General features: G+C 43.4%; 1 protein-coding gene across 1 annotated transcript in view; it reads right to left on the reverse strand.

Moving 5' to 3' along the window:
* Positions 1–22291, reverse strand: part of MED27 (mediator complex subunit 27) — a 78183-nt gene that overhangs the window by 2795 nt on the left and 53097 nt on the right. The window contains exons 5-7 of the mRNA XM_072352718.1: positions 15000–15107; positions 8582–8623; positions 249–326 (exon numbers count right to left, since the gene is read on the reverse strand). Coding sequence (XP_072208819.1) covers positions 249–326; positions 8582–8623; positions 15000–15107 — 228 coding nt within the window. The remainder of the gene's footprint in view (positions 1–248; positions 327–8581; positions 8624–14999; positions 15108–22291) is intronic.

The raw sequence follows: 22291 nt of genomic DNA on the forward strand, positions 1-22291 counted from the left end.
ACCAAGCAAATATTGTGGCTTCTGATCGAGCACCTGTGCACAACACAACCTTCAAACATCAGCTATCCCATAGTACTGAGAAAGGCTTTTCATCCTTAGCCAGGTATGAGACACAAAAGATTACAGTTGATCTCTGCTATCTAGTTAAACAGGTGAAATTACAACTGCATCAGAAGTGCCTCGTGCCATTTGCTGTCGGCAGGCTGAAATCTGTCTGCAGGTAGTTAGTTATCTTTAAATCCACTTACCATGAAAGATCTGACTACCACGTCAGGCATCTGAGGCAGCTGATAGTGCAGCAGGGCAGTGGTCGCATGATCCGTCACCTGTGCCAGACAGAAGGAGAACATCCCCTCATTCATTCCCATCTCAGACAAAGCGGTGCTACTTTGAAGGAAAAGAATAAACTCCACAGGGAAGTGGCAAACCAAGGGCTGCGTTACTGCAAAGATGCTCTCAAAGAAGCTTTGGGTAGCTTTTTCCAGCTGCCTTCCATTCCCGCTGTCAGCTTTCATACAACAATCAGCTACAGCGGTCACGAAGACTAACTTGCTATGCACACAGTGAGATCAACACAGCTTTGGAAATTCAAACATGTGGCAGAAGGTAATAGTGTAAAATAACATAGACTGGTGGCCAGTGTGAGCAAAGTGATGCAGGAAGGTGGCCAGATCTATGCTACATGGAGCAGCACCAAAAGCAGCACCCAGCCTATCTGAAGGACGGAGGGGACCAAAGAGGCTGTCTGTATCACTGTAGTAATTCATCTAACTTCCAATGCCTGCAGCAGGAGAGCAGAACTTCTGCCTCTCTGACTGAAATCCCACACGCTCTGTGAAATCAGAAACAAGCAAAGTTACTGAACAAACCATGTCAGAGGAAAACACTTGGATTTTCTCTTTAGATGCTCCCATTTTTCACTCTGGCTGTTTTTAAATAGAGAATGTATTCCCTTAACGTGCGTTCATCCCTTCAAGAAAAATCATGTAGCTAAATTAGAGATTCCTGGCAGAGGTCAAGAGTGTAAAAACAAGAAAAAAAGAAAGAAGAGAAAATTAAACCCCCCCCCCAAAGCTTTGATTGTGGTCTGCTTTATTGAGGAGAAAGAGAGGAAAAAACACCCTGAGCTGAAACTGCCTTTTAATGGAAGGTCAGGATATTTGTCTCCAGTTTTTTTCTGATGTGAATACTTTGAACGTTTACATTGTATAGATTGATTTCAGGTTGCTTACGTTGAACAAATAGGAATCGAGCTCTCATTTCCTCGGAAAACAGGAATCAATTAATACGATTATGGTTTATAACTACTTGCATTAGTAAAAGGTTCCTGATAGAAAGCTTGATAGAAAGCTTTTTAATCTACCAGACAGAGCCAAAACAGGATCCTCCATCTGGGAATTAGAGCGAGATAGAATACAAAGGACACACAAACCCATAATAGCAAGAATAATTTCAAATAACAGGAGAACGAAGCGATGGTTCAATAGGTTTGTAGTCCTCAACAGCTCCGTTACAGCCTTTAGGCAGAACTTATCAGCCCAAATCTCTGGGCTGTGCTATTAAAGGCCTCAGATAACAAAGCCAGCAGCACTCCTGCATCCTATTGCTTGCAGTTCTATTTATGGGCCTCATCAGTAATTATCAAGAAGATGAAGCGTTTTTCTCAGGTGCTGCCTATATATTTCCCAGGGCCTGGCTCGAAAGTCCGATAAATTATGAGTAAGGAAGCGTGAATCGACATTACAAGTGCTATTCCCAACTAACTCCATTTGTTCCTAATTGGCATTTAGTCTAATCCAGCAAAGCGAATGGCAATGAAGTGCTCTGAATTTCACTGCGGGCAGAGGGGCTGTGAGTCTGCAAAAGATGCACTCACAAAAATGCTCCCCAGGCTGCATCTGCAGTACTGCATCCAGCCTGGGGACCCCCATAAAAGGACACGGAGCTCTTAGAATGGGTCCAGAGGAGGACCACTGAGATGGTCGGAGGGCTGGAGCAGCTCTCCTATGAGGAAAGGTTGAGGGAACTGGGCTTGTTTGGCTTGGAGAAGGGAAGGCTGCGGGGAGACCTCAGTGTGGCCTCCCAGCACTTGAAGGGAGCATTTAAACAGGAGGGGGAACGGCAGTGATAGGACAAGGGGGAATGGTTTGAAACTGAGACCGGGGAGGAACTGGATGAGCACTGTGGTCCTTTTCAACCCAGGCCATTCTGTGATTCTATGATACGACTCTACGACCCTGACCCATGTAAGCTACTTACACACAGCCATCCAATGCATTACAAAACCAACAGGATTAACTATGCATTAGCAGCACGGCGTATCTCAAGTCAGTCACGTCACTCAAACAACTCACGCGGCGTTTGGAAACAACTGCGACCCAAGTCCCGTCAGCTACGCCAGCTTCTCCTTTTAAGATGGTGCTTTTATAGGATAGCTCCAGACATGTCAAAGAATAGAAAGTTCTGAAGATATTTATGAGCAGCCGCTCTCCTTCTGCTGTGTTGCTACTTCTAACAAACAGCATTTTTTTTTCCCCTCAACAACAAAGTTGTTTTCTCCTGGCATTGAAGACGTAGAAAGTTGCTTAAAAATACTCTTATGAACAAATTCAAATTGACTGGCCACTTTGGCAAAGTTGCACATATGCTGTTCCCATTGTAATGTAAAGCTAATGAGATTCCGCAGGGAGATGAAAGCCACCCCAGCATTGCTAGAACACTAATCACGTCTTCCCAACAAAAAGGAGGCGATTCCTACCACAAGCAAGTGCTTGTACAGTGCTTCTGCACTGGATCAAAGTGGGTGTCAAGTCTGAGGGAGAGGATGTGGGAATGAGCCCCCCCAGATCAAACCAACAAACAGGATGGCAAACAGAAAAGGAGTGGGAGAAGGACATGCTGGGCAGTGCGCAGGGCAGCAACACTGCCGAGATAAGAGAGATGATGACAGAAAGCATAAATCGCCCCAGATTTCTGTTTTTAATAATAAAAATAAACCAAAAATCAATGCTGGGCTTTTACTAATTGCGATGTGATTTCACGCCGCAGCAAAGCAAAGCAAAACAAACTGAATAGGTGCCAGAGCACACAAGGGATGCGCTGCTTCTTGTTCCAGCCAAGCTGGAATCACAAACGAATTTATTCCAGGTGCAGGATGACATTTTGTGCATTTCAGGACTTTTCTTTTATTAACTTCACTTTCATTGCTATACCTTCCCCACTATCTCAGTTATCTGTCACTTTCTAATTTCTCTGCCTCTTTTTATACAGGAACACACTCAGGACAGCACGCATTGATTAGGATAGCTGTTGCTCTGAACCTTGAAATAGATTTTCAAGTGATCTCGGAGAAGAGCTCAATATCTCACAATTCATACATTGAAAAGCATCTGGCGTCTTTGCCAAAGGGAGGGGGGGGGAAAGAAAAAGCAATCTCCTGAAGCCACAATTTTGCTAAATAGACCAGCTATTGTTTAACTAAGCATGTTCCAACCCTGAGACAGAGGAAAAAAACACTTCAGGGACAAGAGAAAAAAAATCTGGCAAAGAAATGCTGGCCTCAGGCTTCTCCTTTGAAACAACCAGAAGCTGTCCTGGGCTGTATGGGATTCTGCCTTGCTGAAGTCCAGTCTTGTTTCCAGTGTGAACAAGAGAACTTCCCTTCTTAACAGTTAATTCTATTACCTGAGAGATTTTTTTCTCTCATTCTTTGTTTCCAAGCTGATTAGACATGTGTACTCCTAAAACTCAGCACCACTCCATGGCCTCGAGCCCCAGATGCACGGGGAGTATGAAACGAACCCAGCCTGGGTCAGGTCTAATATTCACTGCATTGCTGTGCAAATTAAACCTTGCACCCCCAGCCCTCTCACAGAGCACCCCCAGCCCCAGCAGGGAGCAGCAGGGCAATGCATCCCTGCTGCTCCCAGCTGCATTTGGGGAGGCAGCGATGCCAGGTGCCCCCAGTCTCTGTGTGCTGGTTCCTCACACAGATAAAAGGTCCTGAAAGCAGTGCTCAGCTGTGAGCAGCAAGCACAACCCCTGGGATTTGTCTCTGCTGAGCCAACACCAGGCATTACTAAGGCACTGCTCCAGCCACCTGATAGCACTGCTTCGCTGAGATTCTGCAAAATGGCACTGCTGGGCCCTGCTAACACCATTAGTCATACATTTGCAATGCTGAACATTCATTCAGAAAAGAATCCCACAGCTCTAAGGCTGGGCATTCTGAACAAGTGCTTCCTCTAATGGCCGTATGAAGTGCACAATCAGGGACCTGCGGCACAGCTCTCCACCACAGATGAGGTTCCATAGAGGTACGAAGCTATATCTGGCACAAACACAAAACAGAAAAGTAAGAACATTTCACTTGACTGAATCATAGAAGCTGTCTCTCTACTGTAATATTTTCTCACCGCTATTGGATGCGCTCTTCAAGAGTAGGTAAAAAAAACTTCCCTTAAGAGTCATAACTTTTCTTGTGACTTACTTATTGGTTTATTCCCCCGAGTGCAGCACTGAGAACTCAATCTAATATAATGGGATTCTTACAAATCCCCAGGAAGTTTTTCATTTTTTTTTCTGTAAACCCCACTAAGTTCATGGCCTTAACAGCAGCCTAAGGCGACGAGTTCTAGAGGATAATCAGAGCATGGAAAGGAAGAAAAAGTTACTTGTTATTAGTGTTTAGACCTCTTCTACCATGGAAAACCGCACAAGTGCCTCTGTTCATTTCCAAGGATTCCCATTAGTCAATGTGCACTGCAGGTATGCACTGGAGACTCCCTGGAGGGAATCAGTGGGTTGCCTGGGGAGGATGATAGATGGCACCTTGGCAAACAAGCGTTGATAATGGCACAGAAATCCTTCACACACCTTTCTTCATACCCAGCTCAGTAAAACGCTGCCATACTTTTGTGGAGCACAGGATTTCTTCGTTGCTTTCAGAGCTCAGCATTTAAGCGTTTATTTTGCTTGTTCTGCTCATTCAGACCAGGTCATGGGTTTTATTCCACTTAAGCAGATCCCCAAAGACAGCCACGTGCTGATCGTGCAGGGGAGCAATGATGTGGGTGACCTGGAAAAGTCCATCCCCTCTCCTTGAGCAGACAGCATCAATAGCCCGATAGCTGTCTCATGCATGCATTCATTTTACACGTGATTTTATTCCTAGATTATTGACAAGAATACATCTTCATACATTACAATACTTATATGCCCTTGGAGTGGAGAAGACTGTGCTTCGAGTTCCACCTGGGGATCACACACCTCGCAGCAGCTGGATAGGCATCGATAGCTTCTCAAAGTCTAGATTAAAATGTGCCTTGGGAAAAGTGATCAAACCAAAAAGGAAAGCAGTTCATGGCATGCTGAAATGGAGACCACATAGGTGTAAAGAAGAGATTGGGATCAGACAGAAATAAACAAGCTTACAGCCTACATGTGACTCAACCAGCCCAGACCAGCACATTACAGAGCAGCTCACTGCGCAGCTGGCAAAGGAAACAGTTAACATCCGACACTGTCTCCCCCGTAGCACAGTTTTGATCCATTCAGAGCAGTTCTGCTGCACTACGTGTCTCCTTTCCTGAATGCAAAGTTACAAACACTACACTATTCTCCACAGTCAATATATATATATATAATTCTCTGCACGATGATCTGGAATTGTACATTCTTCTTCCTAAGATTTAAGCACCAAAATAGTTTCTGATTGCCTGCTTTGTTCCTCCTCTTTTGCTGGCAGACAAAGACACACGAGGTGTTAAAATAAGGAGGTCTGAGATCAGTTGCCACTCCTGACGAGTTTAAATGTCAGACTAATACAGAAGGCTGAAAACCTTTTCAGTGCTCCTTGAGCTTCTGCCCTTTCATCCTCCCGTTTCCCAGCTCCATTCTCTGAATCTAACCCTGCTGGTGGATTCAATAGCTGAGAAGCTTACTCACCCCAGGACCAGACTGCAGAAGGCTCTGGGGAACTCACAAAATGACTGGATGCTTTAACAGTAATGGGCCGTCTGGGAGCTGTCCCCCATCAAATTATACACACCTGGGTATCCTCCCTATTAAGGAGAGAGAGAAAAGGCATGCTGACACAGCCAGCGCTTGCAAACAAAAGTCAGGACAAATTTAGCATCACTTGACAGGGTTGGATTGAAGATCAGAGGTCTCCGGTCCTTAACCTGGAAAGTCATCCCGCAGCCCTGTGAGATTTTGACAGGCTTGCAGCCACCACAGACAGGTATCCTGTGAGCTCCAGATGCTGCTGTATTATCTCTGAAAGCAAAGTTTGAGAACTTGGTGTGGCTTTGAAAGAGAAACGTCCCTGCCCTTCAACGATGCGTGACTTCAGAGCGTTCAAGGCAGCGGGGCTGGAGGGGTGCCTGGGCTTCTCAGTTACTCATCCATGCTTTTCCTTCTTGCACAGCACTCCCATGCCGTGGTACTGCTGATTGCCACGAGGGAAACATTTCAGGAAGATTTGGAAATACTCTCTGACATATTCACCGACGATTCTTTAGTCACACTAAAACATTTGTTGTGAAGACCACGCAGAACTGCAGTGCTAACAGAATGTAATAGTTTCCCTCAGACTATTTGAACTACTTCCTCTGTTTTGCTGCTGCTGAGCAGCTCTTCCAGGATGTCCAAATGCACACAAGCGTAGTTTCAGAGAATAAAGAGAAAACCAAACATGGCACCAGTGAGAGAAAACTTACTATGCTGAACTAAAGCATTTTCTGACATCTGTTTGAAAACCTGACTTCAGCCTCAGCTTTAGTTTATTTAACTACCAGCTCAGTTGTGCAGAATCTATTGATTAGAAAGCAGCATCACCTTGCATTGTGACAGACTTTTCATGCAAGAATCTCAGAGCTCTCTACCACCAACCCAGCAATAGCTCCTGTGAAGTCAGCAACTATTGCCCCCCACTGAAAGGACGTGGAGAACTGATCCAAAAGGAGGTTGCTCAAGGTAAGGCAATGACAGAGCTGGGAATGATCTATACAAGGTCAGAGCTGTTCCATCGCTTCAAGGCAACCCTCACTCCTGTAAGACTTTCCTTTTCTGGTACATGTTTTTGCATTTGGTGTTATTTAGAGAGAACTGGAGAACAGGAAGTTTGTAGTCGGGTCACATCACGTTATTTCAGAGGATTGGGAAGAGATCAGCCACTTATTTCACGTGCACATGGATATGCCAACAGACAGACAACACCACAAATGCATCTCCTCTCTTTATACAGTTTCAAATTATCATCCAAAGCATTTTAGTGGAATCATTATTAAACAGAACTAGAAAATAAAGACTCTCGTGTATCCAAAATGCTGTCACATAGGCAGCTGTCAGAAGGGTATTTCACAGCTTCTCACTGAGACCCCTCCCTTCTAACTGAAGGCTCTCACCTGGACCTGAAATTGACTTTATGGACTTAAGCCCCAACTCCTTAACTTGGACTCTTAAGCAAACTGTCAACTTACTGTACACTTATCTTTTCATGTTGAGAAAGTTATATAACCAAAACCTCAAGATTCAGCATCATTTATCACAAACGTTTGCAATATAACTTAACTCTTCCAAGTTATTCTAAAGAAAAAATCCAGGAAGACAACCTTATGCCCAAATGAGACTACAATCTAAAACACACATGGGGAAACATTAATTACAGAATCTTAAATTTAGTCCACTGCAAAAAATACTTAAAAGTCTACTGATAAACTATTTACTAAGATTTATGCTGTTTTACTTCCCATTGGATTACCCTACTTGACATAAAATATTTTGGAGAAGTAAGAAAAAAAAAAAAATAAAGAAAGAATATTTAATCCACCAATCTCTGGTGTAAAGAACTGACTACAGCAATATTTTGCTTTAATGCCAGGCAGAGAGGGAGAGCAACCAAAGGAGGAAGAGCCTCCCCAAAAGCTGTCCTTTGATCTCCAGCAGGCTAATACCACAGGTCAAACATCTTTGCTTCTGACTGCATCTGAAGTCTTGGAAGAAAGATGCACAAATAGAGTCAATATGCCATGCTCTGACCCCTACTTTTATGCCCTTTAGAGTCCCTGCCCCGTATTTGTTACAGAAACTACAGAACCAGATGAAAGGCAGTGAGTGTGCTAGCTGCAGACTTGGGCTCCTTGAACTGAGGCTTGAAGATAAGGAAGAAGAATTTAACCCCAGATCAATCTGAGCTTGCAGCATTTTTACAAGAGGCCTTCAAAGATGAATGTTCTCCTCCCTGCCTGGAAGACAGCAGAATAGCAAGATAGCGAGTCTCCAGGAGAGGGAGGCAACCAAAAACAATGAATCCAACACAATAAAATCCCAAACAACTTCCCCCCTTTCCTCCAAAAATTTAAACCAAAAAAGAGTATTTGAAAATTCCTCGTGAAATTTCAAGTCTGTGGCAATAAAAGCTCCAACTTCCCATTCTGAACCACCAACTGAAATGTGATGGGAAATAAACAGAAATGTGTTTATAAGAGATGACCAAGGAATAGATTATGAATTCTTATTTAAAACCAACCCTACCTGTATTTCACGTGTGTCCCATAGAGAGAAACGATGTGGGACTTACCTTCTGAAACACCTGATAGTTGGACTTGGACCATATGTCAAGCTGCAATAGGAAAAACAAATTCATTGATTACTACATGTGATTCATCTGTAGAAGAATGGAAGCAGTTGTTGAACTCAGAGCACAGGCAAAGCGAGCTACGGAGCCGTACTTCCCAGTTCACTACTTTGACCCATCAACTGTATCTGCTGCAATTTAGGGAAGGGAAATAACGACACCACAGTTAATTTGTTTTGCAGTGAAAAAGGAACACAGTTAATTACAGTTTGAATTAAATACATATATATATACATACGAGATCTGTTGAATTAATGTGCTCCCTTTAAAAAGTGCTTGTCTGTCTGAGGCTGCGGCTGATCTGCACAAATATTCATCAGCTTCGGTCTGTTTCTAAAATGAGGGCATTCTTACTAAGTTGATGCTCGTCTTGTGTCTGAATAAATGATTCACTTACAAATGACACAAAGAACGTTTAGCTGAATTAAGCCAAAGCACTGCTCTTCTGGGGCTAAATAAAGCATCCCTTAGGAAACCGCATTTATATCTGCAGACAAAAATCACGCTGGCTGTAGATAAATGCACACATCCATGACACAAGTGTGTGCTCAGCCAGATAGGAAATAAATGTTAGTAACCCCAGAAAGCAGAAGGTAATGCTGCCCTTGTTAAACAACCAAATGGCTCGCACGTCGGACAGTTCTAAGTGATGTGCCAGTGCTCTTTAGCCCAGCCCCGTGGAATAGCTTGTACTCTGTCAAAGAAAAGCAGCAGGGAAGACCAAAAAAAAAGGAAAAGGAGAATTTCCTTCAACCCCTGACTTGCATATCATGTTTGTCTTACAGATCCCACTATACTCAACCACGGGGATAAGAAAAGCCATCAGCTTCACTCATCGGTGCCAGGTTTTTGTCTGAAGTGCACTAAATCCCCTGGATCACACGGCATGCCCTCGCTTGCAAATTCACCTTTAATCATGGAGAAATAAACACATAGAGAGGCTCTGGCTTTCTTGGAGAATTGTGTTTAAATACACACACAAAACCTGCATTACATCACTTAGCTGTTCTATTAATTGTACGATGCACCTGTTTTATTAAAACATGGCAAACGATGCTAAAAATGTAAATAAGAGACCTGAAGCTAAAGGTACAATTCTGAGAATAAATGGAGTGTGGTACTAAACACACCCTGCATCATTTACACCTTAGAAGAAATGGATTTAAAGGAAGCGACTCCGTGCTGGGTTCACCTCCTTTATTAAAGTGTAACCAAGTATCTTAGTCTGACTTGCAGTAGTGCAGCTGGAATGACAAGCCTTCTGAAAGGCACACAGAGCCTGAAATGGGAGAAGTCTCAGCGTGTATGTAAAACACACAGGAAGGGGAAGGCCGCTCAGCCCCGGTAATTAAAGCACATAGTCCCCATCCCTTAATGACCAAAGCTGTTACATGGCTGCCTTCAGAATTAGAGGCACAGAATAGACTCCTGAGTCTCCAAACCTCAGCCTGGATGGGTGATGTTGTGAAAGATTTGAACATCACTTCCAGAGGGATGTACCATAGCTTAGTAGTGCTGATCTTGCCATGAGACAGAAGGCAGCTGATGCCTCGATGCCTTTTCCAGGTCAGCCAAAGGCAGAAGCACCCTAAGGCACGTTACCTTCAAAACTCTACACTTATGGCTCTTAAGGCAGGTTCCAGATCCTGAACACCGACTGAAAAGCAGCAGCCCAGCTGGGACTTGGAGCCACACATGACTCTCAGCACAGTGTACCTGTGCCTGCAGGGAAGGAAGCATCGCATTTCCATATTAGAAAAGTCTACACTTAAAATATTAATACGGGTTTTTTAAGCTGCTTTTGTGTAAGTTCGGGCTTGCTTCAAAAGCAGCCAGAGTTGCTATAATTGGAATATATAGATGGCTTTGCTAATCTCCAGTGATCACACCCAGTGCGTGATCCTCCCTTGGTAGGGGAAAAATCCACTTCAGATGGTGCATTAGGCATTAAGATGAGTCCAACAGGTTCTGAAATGTTCATTAGTTGACAAGGAGATTGGAGAGCTGAAAAAAGCAATGAAGGTCTCTTAGGTACGACGTTAGCCAAGTAGAAAAAGGGGAAAGAAAAAAAGGGAAAGAAAAAACCATGAGCTCCCAGCCCCTCCTCAAAGCACATGCAGAAATCCTACATGAGTGACCACCTTTCCCCCCCCAACCAGAGGATGAAGGCAGAAGCGGATTAAAGAATGCATCGTTACAGGTCTATTATTCTTCAACTTTTCACTTTCAATCAAGACACGCATTTGTAACTAAAAAACTGCTGAAAGCACAATTCCAGGGCATCCTCTGCATGTGAATTAAACTGGGGCTTTTTTTCTTCCCAGCACCCCGTTCTCCCCACCCACCCCCAGCATAAGTAACGAGAGGCCATTTTCTGAAGGTCATCTGAACGATTTCAAAGGCGATAACAAATCAGAATGTTCCCTGCATCTAATATCAAACAGGTCCGGTGCCAACACTTATTAGAGGAATCGGATTCAACCCCCCCTTTGCCCAAACACACACACATCCAGCTTTGAAGTGGAAAGAATACGGGGATCACAAATTACCCGAGAGACAGCTCTGGCTGTCTTTGAAGCTTTCCTTTGATACTACTATTTCTTTTCCTCTCTTACGCTAGGAGGCTAAAAGCTGCCTTTTCTTATTGATATGGGGTAATTAATGAAGCCACAGCATTAACATAACCCCAGTTCCTTAACATGATAATTCAACAGAGACACTTATGTTTCTTTAGTTAAGTTGAACGGATGCAGAAATCAGTTTGGCTAGGCAGGGATGTTAAGTACCCACTCCAAATACGCCCTGCTATGGTGCTTCGTGGTATCCGAACCAAAAGACAAGCAGGGTGTTACCTAAACATGCTAGAAGAATTCCAGTGCTTCTCTATTTTTATTGGCAGCCTAGGCTAACTAATGGTTCAGCTGACGATCAGCCTGCCCTGCAAGAGCGAACCGCACAGCTCCATTTACTCAGGAATCAGGACAACATTAGTAATTAATTACTATCCATGGTTAAATTCCAGTGCACAATGAGTATGTCAGAGTTTGAAATCGAAGGTGGCACGGTGCCATGGCTGAAGCTACAGGGCTAATTAAAACACATCAGTATGGGGTGGACGTGATGGGCTGGTACAGTAAGCAGGAGAGCAGCAGAGCAGTCAGCACATAGAGCCGGTTGCATGACAGTGCTGCCAGATCTCACCTATTGTTTTTGCAAAGTGTCACCAAAAATGTCTGAGTTTTGCAGCTGGCAACCTGGCAAAGACACATTCTGCAGGGCTTGTGAATAATTCACGAGAGAAGTACATGAAGCACTTAAGAAACACGCTGATGCTTTGTCAATATAAGCAAAGCTTGAAAATACAGCGCCGAAGTGCAGTATCCTATTTTACTCACGGAAAGCTTAACACTACTTTTCATTTTTTCACCTTCATTTGGAATTATTTAAGTCTGTAAGAGAGAGCAACCAATTTAACTAGACTTCAGTACGGCAGAAACCATGGGAAGCTTTCGCATAAGCTCCTGTCAACGCAGACACTGCGACGTCTAAGTGCACAGCAACCCACAGCAACCTGCATAATGCAACGTCAGCTCTCCTGTGTACCTGCTAGCTGTGCCTCAGCACGCTGCCACGCGCAGCTCCACAGCTCTGAGACACCCGTGTTTGTTTTATTTCTAGATCCGCCTGCCTGATGCAGCAGAGGACATCAATGCGTCTCCTGTTTGCTCTCTCCCTTCTCTTCCCAGAAATGCAAAATTTGCTAAACCAGTTTTCTTCCCTCTTCTGTGCCTCACAAGGCACGTTTCACTTACTGCCTGTGCCACCTACTGCCTGTGCCATAGTTCAGTTTCTCAATGACGGCCATTTCTCCTTTTGTTGGACAGTGCTGAATACATTGCATTGCCCCAAACCTCACCCTCTTGAGAAATCCCCGCAGAGAATCTCATGGTTGTTACTTAAAGGACCTTCTGATGCATGAGGCATAGGAGGCTTACACAGAAGACCACCATCCAGCTATTTACACGTAGAGAAGTGCAAGGATGCTATGACTTATTCCAGCATCCCTTCTTCAGCATGACTTATACAGTGCATGATACCTTTTCAGTTAATCTCACCCTTGCTGTTTACCAATATTAAATGCTCCCTACAAATACATAAGCAAAATCCCCCAGATCAACAATTATTGTGCAAACTGCTCGTGGGAAAAACAATCACCCCCTGCAACAACCCCAAAGCTTCTTCGTAACTTCTATTATCTAACAGAGGATATTCACTAATCTTCTTACCTTTCCGAGTCTCTGAGTGCTACTGCTTCCCTCCCAGCACCAGGCTGGAAGCTGTGAAGCTAGAACAGTGGAGCACTTCCCCTACAGCAGCTGTTGTGACAGAGAAGGAATTGGAATGGACTATGTTTGCAATTGACTGTAATCGCTCATTCCCAGCAGGCACAATAAAGTAAAGCGAATCATTGCAAGAGCACTGTCTTATTCTTATACTCCAATTACCAGCATAGTTAATTAGTGGGAAAAAAAAAAAGGGAGCCCACTGTTTGTCAATATGTGCTCCAGTTGGCAAAACTAGCAAGCTACGCATTTATTCAATCTTCCAAGCCAAATTTACTCATGATTTAAGTGGCTGCAACTCCAGTTCTACCAAAGTCAGACGAAATGTTCCTATTTATACCTAAAATGCAGACCTTCAGCTTTGCTCCAGCCTTGAGATGGCCCAATGGAATAGCAGCTGCCACGGTACAGACACGGGGTCATTCAGCAGTCATGCTGCCCTGCTTAGGATGCTGAAATGTAAGTTGGTAGAGAACAGCCTCCCCTGCAGACTGTTTGAAGCGAGAAGGGAAAGCAGGTGTTAGCAGTGCTGCTCAGGAGGAGCTAACTGCTCCCCATGGACACAGACAAAGGTTAGTGCCCTGTGCCCAAAGCCAGCCGTGCTGAGAACCACTCTCAGATGACAACAGTGGAGAAACACAACTCCCCCCAAGAGCTAACCTGGAGCGAGACAGAAGCTCCACACCAGATGCTGAGTTTTGCAAAGGAACTTTTACTCATCTTTTCAGCACATACAGCATAATTATATTTCAAGGGAGCCTCGAAGGAAACCGGATTCATCGGAGAAAATGAGCACACCCACATGAAATGTGGCATGGGAAACCATCAAGTGGTGCCAGTGCTTTTTAGGCTATTCTTTCACTTCCCAGCAGAACTCGGGGTGAAGGGGGGCTGATGCTTTTGTCTGCATTTATATGCCGATATAGTGGGAGTGGGGTGTAACTGCTTCCTCTGCAAAGCAGTGTTAAAACCTGAGATCTGAGCAATGCAAATCAAAAAGCGGTCAGTTTTTATTTTACTCTTCCCTAGGCCAATCTCCCACCCTTCATGTGAGAATCTCTCATCTGGGAAATAGAACTCTGTTACGCTCTTTGGCAGATCTGCTCCTGGCCTTTTCTGGGGAACAGAGGTTCAGAATGGAGCTGCTGAACCCTGGGTCAGTACACAGCGTGCTGTCGTGTGCTAAAACACAGTTATCACTTCTGAAAGGAAAAAAGTCTCACCTCATTATAACATGGCCTATGGGTGCCAAGTACTCATCTTGATATAATGAACTTTGTATTTTAATAGGCTTCATAATCAGCAGAGAAAGCTCCAGAGAGAAAATGTGCAACATGGAGGCATTTAGTACTGTCTCTGGCACAGGAGTGTCCTGCTGTCTCAGTAACAGAGACCACTCCACCCTGAAAGGAGGAACAACCTGAACCAAGGGCATCAGCTCCTGTCCCCCATCTCAGGCTGCAGGCGGCCATCTGGAGTGCATGCAGACAGGAGAAATGCAAGGGTTCAAACAGGGTGAAAGGCTGATGAAACAAAACCCTCGTGGAAATGGGGAACGTTCGCCTTTAGTGGCTGCTGTTCAAGACGAGCTAATACTGACAAGGAAATTACTGAGGACTACCTAGCAGTGATTCTCATCACTGAGCGCATCAAGTTGAACACAAAGCTAGCCTAAGATTTCCCAAAAGCTCTCGGAAAAGAGAAAGCTGAACCTTGGGCTATTGATGTGCTGGTACACTGAAAAAATGTTTTCTCAGTAGACACTGTTAATGAGGCAACTGGGGGTCTAAGGTGATAAATTAGAAATGCAAGCAAGAGCATCAGAGCTTAGAAAGAAGTCAGACATTCAGGTATGAAAAATCCAAGGAAAGCATGATAAATTTAAACCCTGCAAAACATCCACGAACCCTTCTGACAGTTCTGTGATTCCAGCACACTTGCCATGGGATTCCTTTTCTCTGACATTTACATATCAGCTAAAAACAAAACTGATGGTTGCTGGATGCACAATTACCCACCTTGCCATCGTCTGTATAGACGTTTTCATTGTAACCTTTTACTATTGTCCGGTCAATGAAGAGGCTCCGCATCACCACGATCACTTTTAACACTTTTCCTAAGGTAACCTATCAAGAAGAAGAGAAGGACAAACAAGGTGAAGGAGAGCTAATGGTGTCTGAATTCACAAGACTGTGGTGTTAACAACTTAAGTTGATGCAATCTCGGTTTTCAATATTTTACAGGCAGAACAAAACAAAAGATCTAAAAGCACTGCGCACATTATGAGGAAGAGACAGACCATAAAGTGCAGAGCAAACATTCATTTGCAACCGAAACTGTATGAATTCACAGAACTCCCCTGTGCAGACACAACACAGCCAAGCAACTCTCTCCATTTTATAAACAATACAACTCAATAACTTGTCAAAAACAATGAGCAGATGTGATTAGTTTCCATGCATTCTACAGCCTCCAATGTGAGTTCATGTAGGGAAAAAATAATTGGAAAGAAGAATCAGACTCTTCTGTTGCTAGCTTTTAAGAGCATGCCATGGGTTCAATGTAAAACATTTTTACATTCTTATTGGACCTGAAGTATTTCTAAGAAAACAAAGCAAGAGAACAGCAATTGCAACAGTAAAAGTCGTACGCTTTGAAAGGTTTCATTTTCTTTTTGTAGTAATAGCAAAGGGCAAGGAATAAAAGTAGCATCTCGGACTGTCACAACATAACAGCAGAAACACACCTAAATTACGGTATTGACAATAAAAAACAACACAACAGTAATGAAGGTGTTTTAATCTAAAAATCAATTCAGCATTCAATGATGAACTCATACTTCCATCCCGTTCAAACATCTGATAGGAATGTAATGTTGTCCTTCTGTTGTACAAATACTGCGGAGTTTTCCCTCATCCACAAAAGCACAGAATCGCTCCTTATTCTCTCAGTCAGCACCAGTTACTCATGTTGAAACAAGGTGGGAGGCAGGAGTCGTTAGCAGAAATTAAAAAGCAAAAACATACAACAAATCAATAAAGACTGATTTCTTTGGGAGCAGATTATCTGCTGATGTTAGCAGGAAGATGATGACGGTTCTCGCATGTGTTCATCTAAACTGGATGAAGTGCTGGAACACAGCAGAAAACAGGTGACGTCAATACTGACGGACTGTGCTGGAGGACAGAGAGCCGGGATGGGAAACGGAGGTAGGAATGGAGTGACAGCACAGAGCTTTTTAGAACAGTCACCCAAACTGCTGTAAATACCACTTTGCCATTTTCGAGAACTATACAGCAGGACAGTTACAGCTCCTGAAAGGAACTGACAACAACTCTTTGGTGTGGGATGTGGAGAAAGCAGCTCTGGGCCAAAAGAGTTAGAGCAAGAGAGAAGAACGAGTTGACAGCAACAGACAGATAAGAGAAAGAGAAGGGAAAAAGAAGTCCATGACAGCCTTCAGGATGACAGGCTGCGAGGCATGATTTTGCAAAAACATAAAGGGAAAAAGCAAGCCATGAGAAATGACTGAAGAATAAAACATGTTGCAGACGTGGGGTAGCCTGCAAGAAGGGCTGAACTACACCCACAGCACAATTAGCTCCTTCTGATTCCCACCATCTTCCATCACACTGGGTCTTCATGAACATGTATGGAAATACTCAGTGTTCTCAGGCAACCCTATCAAAGTCTCCAGCTGCTGTGAATTTAGGCCTAAAGGTGGTTTCTACTGGGATCCTCCATAAGAAGACCTAGGTGGCCTGCAAGTAAAGGAAAGCAGAAAGTAGCAGAGGAATTTCTGCACTGTAACAACTGAGAAATTGCAGACACCCTGAAAAACGTTGTTGGCACATTCAGAGTTAATGGGCTTTTTTATTTACTCTTTTCTACCTCAGTAACGCAGCGGTTTTCTAGGATACATCCCTGCTGAGAGAACTGCCTCCAGCTCACACTGCGCATTTACACACAGCAAAATTCAGGGGAGAAAAGGAAGAAATCTTACACAAAACAGAGATCTTCTTAATGAAGAGCAAAAAGGCAGCCCTACAAACTCCCAGACACGGCTCTATCTGTAATATTTTCTATTTCCATTCCCTTCACACACTGCAGTGGCTGCTCACTTCTTTCCCCTGCGTTCATATCTCACATTGCTGCCAGGCAAGGGAAAAAAAAAATACTTGGATGAAGTTGCTCTGAAGCCTGTGTGGGATGTTCCTGAAAATCCTCAGAGTTAGTCGTCGCATGTAACAAACTGAGAAGTCCCATGTTTGGCACTCCAGCTTGCTCACATACACATCCCGCTGCCCCCAAACCTCCCCACCAGGCTGACCTGCACAAACACTCTCAAAATGCTCCTGCATCAGCTCGCTGCCCTTTTACAGGTCATCCGTTTTCACAGCCTTCCAGCGATTCACTTTTCACTTTCAGAAGCTGTCGCTGTTACCCAAGATTGCAGCTATTATCCATCATGCAAAACTGAAAGGCCAAATTTCGCAGGCTGGAACAGGACAGCAGCTCACATCACCTGCTTGATGAATGCCAAACAAGCAGGGTCGCTGCCTTCCCTCATTCCCTATATCTCAGAGAGCTGTACAGCCACCTCTAACTCATGCCTCAGAGTGAGCTCCCTGGGTGAGTTGCTGTGTTGGAATCTCTACTCACACAGCAGTATTAGCAGTGAATTAGCAGTCTGGCATCGAAACAGAACGCTCCCCTATTCCGTGCTGCTGTTGTGTTGGCATGGAATTCCTATGGGTTTTAGAGAGGTTGGAAGAGAAATCAGGACCTTCAGACAACTGTCGCAGGGTTGTATCAAAAGGAATAACAGGAGTAACACGTGAATTAAGTCTCAAGAAACGTAGAAGAATCACAGCTCTGAGAACTTACAGTTCACCATTTGTAACAGTGCTGAAACACTGAGGCAAGCACTTCAAAGAACGAACCATCACCGGGCTGGAGGATGCAGTTACACGTGGGAGCCAAAAGGATGCCCCACAGCTCTTTAAAGGATTGAGCACATCCTCTGCCGTACACAAGAAATGAGGGACCTTTTATTTTTCCCTCTGATGATCACGACTCATAACCATTTTCAGAGAGCAGTGCTTTGGTTCACACCGACCACGTTTTACAGATCACGTTTTCCAGCCAACAGTTTTCCTTTGATGCCTGCTGAATGCAGGTAACTGAAGCCCATGTGTATGGAATATAACTTAAACCTTTGGTCACAGAGCTGCGTCCCCACAGATCACCTGAAGGAAGGGAACAAAAACCCAACAGCTCTGATATAAAAAAAACCCAACAATCAGAGAGTTCTGCTCTGAACTCTGGGAGCAGAGGGTGCTGTGCTGGAGGCCAAGGCTCTCCCTGCTCTAATGGGCTTTACACACCCCTGCACTGCCACAGATAGCAGCTGCACGAAGCTCCCCTATTACACCAAAAGGATACCTTCCCATTGCAACCATTTCCTTTCTAAGCCACCTTCTCCCATTAAACTGCAACCCCTTCTGTCGATACCCTGTTAAGACAGCACTTGGCTTTTTAATATTTTGCCTGTAGGATATATGCCAACTTGTCCTTGATGTGGAAGATTTTAATTCAAATCAATACGTGTACAAGGTCACTTTAAAATTCAATTAATATGAATGAAAAAATATGCCCCACAGTTCTGCGAGCTGAAAATGGGACAGCTGCGAGTTAAATACATCTGCAGCCTCTGTTTTGGTCTGTGTAAAAACAATGTGCTTCTCACTTGCCTTTCACCGAAGTGCACTGAATTCAGGCAGCAAAGTTCTTTGTAATCCCCCTGCTTCCTACATCAGCAGGCACCAGACGAAGGTAGGACAGGCAGCTGATTGAAATCTGCAATATTATGCAGCTTTTCTGACAAAAATATATAGAAAATAAAAATCTTGAAATATCCCAGTTTTAAAAATATTTTGTCTATCGCTCAGAGAACTTCTCAAAGAGCAGATGACAGATGCTGTATGCCAAGACTGGGGGAGGGGAAACAGAATAATCAGTGAAAAATGCCTTCAGATAATTTCTTGTAAGGCTGCTAAAGACGTTCCCAGTGAGCACAGCTCACTGACTGGAGAAGGAAGAAATACCTTTCCAAGTGAGTCGGTACAGGGGCCATGATTAATCTGCAAAATGAAAAGGATCAAAACCCATTTGCCAAGCCAGAGTTCCGCCTGGAACAAACAGCTTGCAACACACCCCTTAATTTTGCCTTTTCGTTGGGATGGATAGCAATCGAAAGGGCCTTTTATAAATCACATAAAAAATGCATTAACAAACATCTTTTCCTAAGATTTATCTGAAAGTTTAATATTAGGAGAAAGTGTGCTGACAGCACCGAGCGCCAGCACTTCACAGAACGATCCCAAAGCTCCAGATTCCCCCCTCAGCATCCCAGGGAATTTGCTGCTGATCTGAACTGCAGATGCTCTGCATTGCAGAGCTAAAAGAAAGACAACATTACTTTCAGTTAACAGGGTACCTCCCTGCTAGTATAAAAAGGACCAGGAGTTTGTACAAGGTTTTTAGTCGCCTTTCAAAAGAACAAGGCAAGATCAAAGCAGAGATGCAACCAAGCCATACACATTCCCAGCTAAAGGCCAGGCACCTGCTTCTCCTGGAGCTGCCAGCCAGAAGCCTTTCCTCCCACTCCTACATCTATCTTACTAATCACTAGAATGGCTGGAAACCCTATTTATATATACTGAAAAAGGTTTTGCATTCACTACATAACTCAAACTCCCCCCCCCAGAACCTTCAGCTCAGTTTCTTTTCCCTGTCTCATCTGCTGCTGTATCAGTGCTGCACTTTCCCTCACATGCTCATTATTCTTTAATGATGCCTATTTGTAAATAGCAAGATAGGATGCAATTAAGCTATTAGAGTCTAAATAAACAAACATACTAATTAGTTCTTAACAAGGAATTTTTTCCTCTTTTTTTTTTTTTTTTTTTTCCCTCCCTCCTTCTTTTAATATAAGGGCTGCAATTTGCCTTTCATCAATCAAATCTAACTGCAATAGTGCACAATAAAAAGTTAACACAGATACAGGATTTAAATGATTTTGCCATATTAAGGATAAGCTGGTGATGCTCTCCTGGAGCACCACGGCACATCCTGCTAATTAAGCTAACAAAGTTGCCATGCAGTGGTGCCGTGCCAGCAGCCAGACACACATATAGATTGGTGATGCTGGACCTGCTCTGCTATGGATGGCAAAATGGATTTTGTCTCTTTCTGTTCTGAATTACAGCACAGCAGGAACTTCACTGGGATGAAAATAGACCTGAACCTTGTGGAAAATGAAACTTATTATTAGTGGTAAAAAAATAATAATAATACTTCTAACTTCAGGTCACAATTTCCCTCCCCCAGTTCTTCAACATCTCCCAAGAGTAAGGAGCCTTGAACTAGAGCCAGTTGGGACCCACTTTAATGGACAAATAATCCATTTCAGAATCCATTTTCCCCCTAGAAAATCATCATGATTCCATGTAAAACACCAACAAAACAATATTCAGACATAAGAAGTTATTCAGATTCAGTGAACAGATGTCTACCCTATTTGCAATTAATACAGCCCACTTCCATACAATCAGACTGTTTAAAATGCTTGGAACAAGATTTGAAAGTCAAAAAGCAAAATGTGACTGATTGTACTGAGAATGAACAGAATCTGTGCAAAAATGCTTCATGTTTCTATAGGAGAGCTCCACTAAAATTCAAGGCATCTGTATAAACGCATAAAATGTCTTCAACATCAGAAAGTCTGTAAGATAACAAGACAAGAAATGGCTTTGCTTTGGTAGAAACAACTTTTCCAATGGAGAGTTTGTTCTGCTTCAGAAACAGCTCAAAATACAGAAAGCTATTCATTATTGGTAAAAAATATTTACCTGGCATCCCCAACTTAAAGAGCACCTTACATAGCTTTACAATCACTGGGGAGACAAAGATGCTTGAAGACCAAGTGAGTCCTGGATCAAGATGAGCAGAAGTTGCTGTGTTTGCATAGGGCTGGCCCTATGCATGGCCCTAAACAAGTCTATATGGAACTAAAACTTACTGTGCTGTAAAATACTTCTGGTATCAAAGGAATGAATTGTACTCAAGAATTAGAAGTTTCACATCGAAAAGAAATAGTCTTCATGCTGGTAACAGAAACAAGGTGTGTGAAACAGCCAAACAAAGGTCGTCCTGCCCTTCATTAGAAATAAATAAAGTCTATCTAGGAATACAACTAACTACCGAATACCATCAAAACCGTAGGTATTTTTTCATTAATTACAAATCAATTAGTGTTTTCTTAACACGAGATGAGGTTTCTCTCTTTACAGTTCCTGGCAGTTGACCAACAAAATCTCACAGAAATCTTAAGAAGGTCTCAGCTCCCTCTGCTGCTTCTGCAAATTAATTTTGCATAACACTGTTATTAAAGCTGATATAATTCTATGTTTAGTCCTTTTTTATGCATAGCGCGATTAAAAGATTAATAGAAAAATCACTAGTGAAGATTGGGATTAAACAGCACCTTGAAATGGTAAACTGCTTTTAAAGTCGGTTGAGGATTTCACACAGCTCTGAAAGGCTTCAATTATTTATGTGTTTGGTCTGTGCAGCATAAATCCAGACTAATGAGGTACAATTGCTGTGTATAAATCTACAACACAAAAATCTCCTTATTATCTGGAGGAAGCAGTAGCCTCGAAGGAGCAGGAGGCACAAACCTTTCAAGGCACAGCATCTGTGCTCACATGGATACTTTCTTCCCCTTCCCTTAATGTTCTCAGCTCATTGCAGAGCTGAGGGAGAGCCCAGCATCATGCAGAGGTTACCAAACACCGAGACTCAGACCGGCAGCTCCCACAGCTGTAATTACCTCTGTAGAACCATCACAGCTAAGGACGTACATTGATTCCCACATGCACATGAAGGTGGAAACCAATCAGTCCGTGGCTGAAATTTTCTGAATTACATCTCTTTTTTTTCTCCTGGTGATGATTTTGAGGCCATTTCCAGTAATTCTGCAGCTTCAAAGAACCTCACAGGCACACCCTGCTCCTTCTTCCCCACCTCCTTCCAATGGTTTGCACATTCTTAAAATACGCTCCCTGCTTATCAGTGCCTTTGATGACGAACGTGTGTGTTTCTGGCAAACCAAAGGACTGGATTTAAAGATATCTTAATATAACAACGATACCTCTATGGTAAAGACCTTCATAAGCAATGGCAGGTATGACACAAATACCATGCGAATGAAAATGGGTCAGATTATGGTTGGTTAATTATCTCT

The sequence above is a fragment of the Excalfactoria chinensis genome, chromosome 18 (assembly GCF_039878825.1).
Source record: "Excalfactoria chinensis isolate bCotChi1 chromosome 18, bCotChi1.hap2, whole genome shotgun sequence".
NCBI lineage: Eukaryota > Metazoa > Chordata > Aves > Galliformes > Phasianidae > Excalfactoria > Excalfactoria chinensis.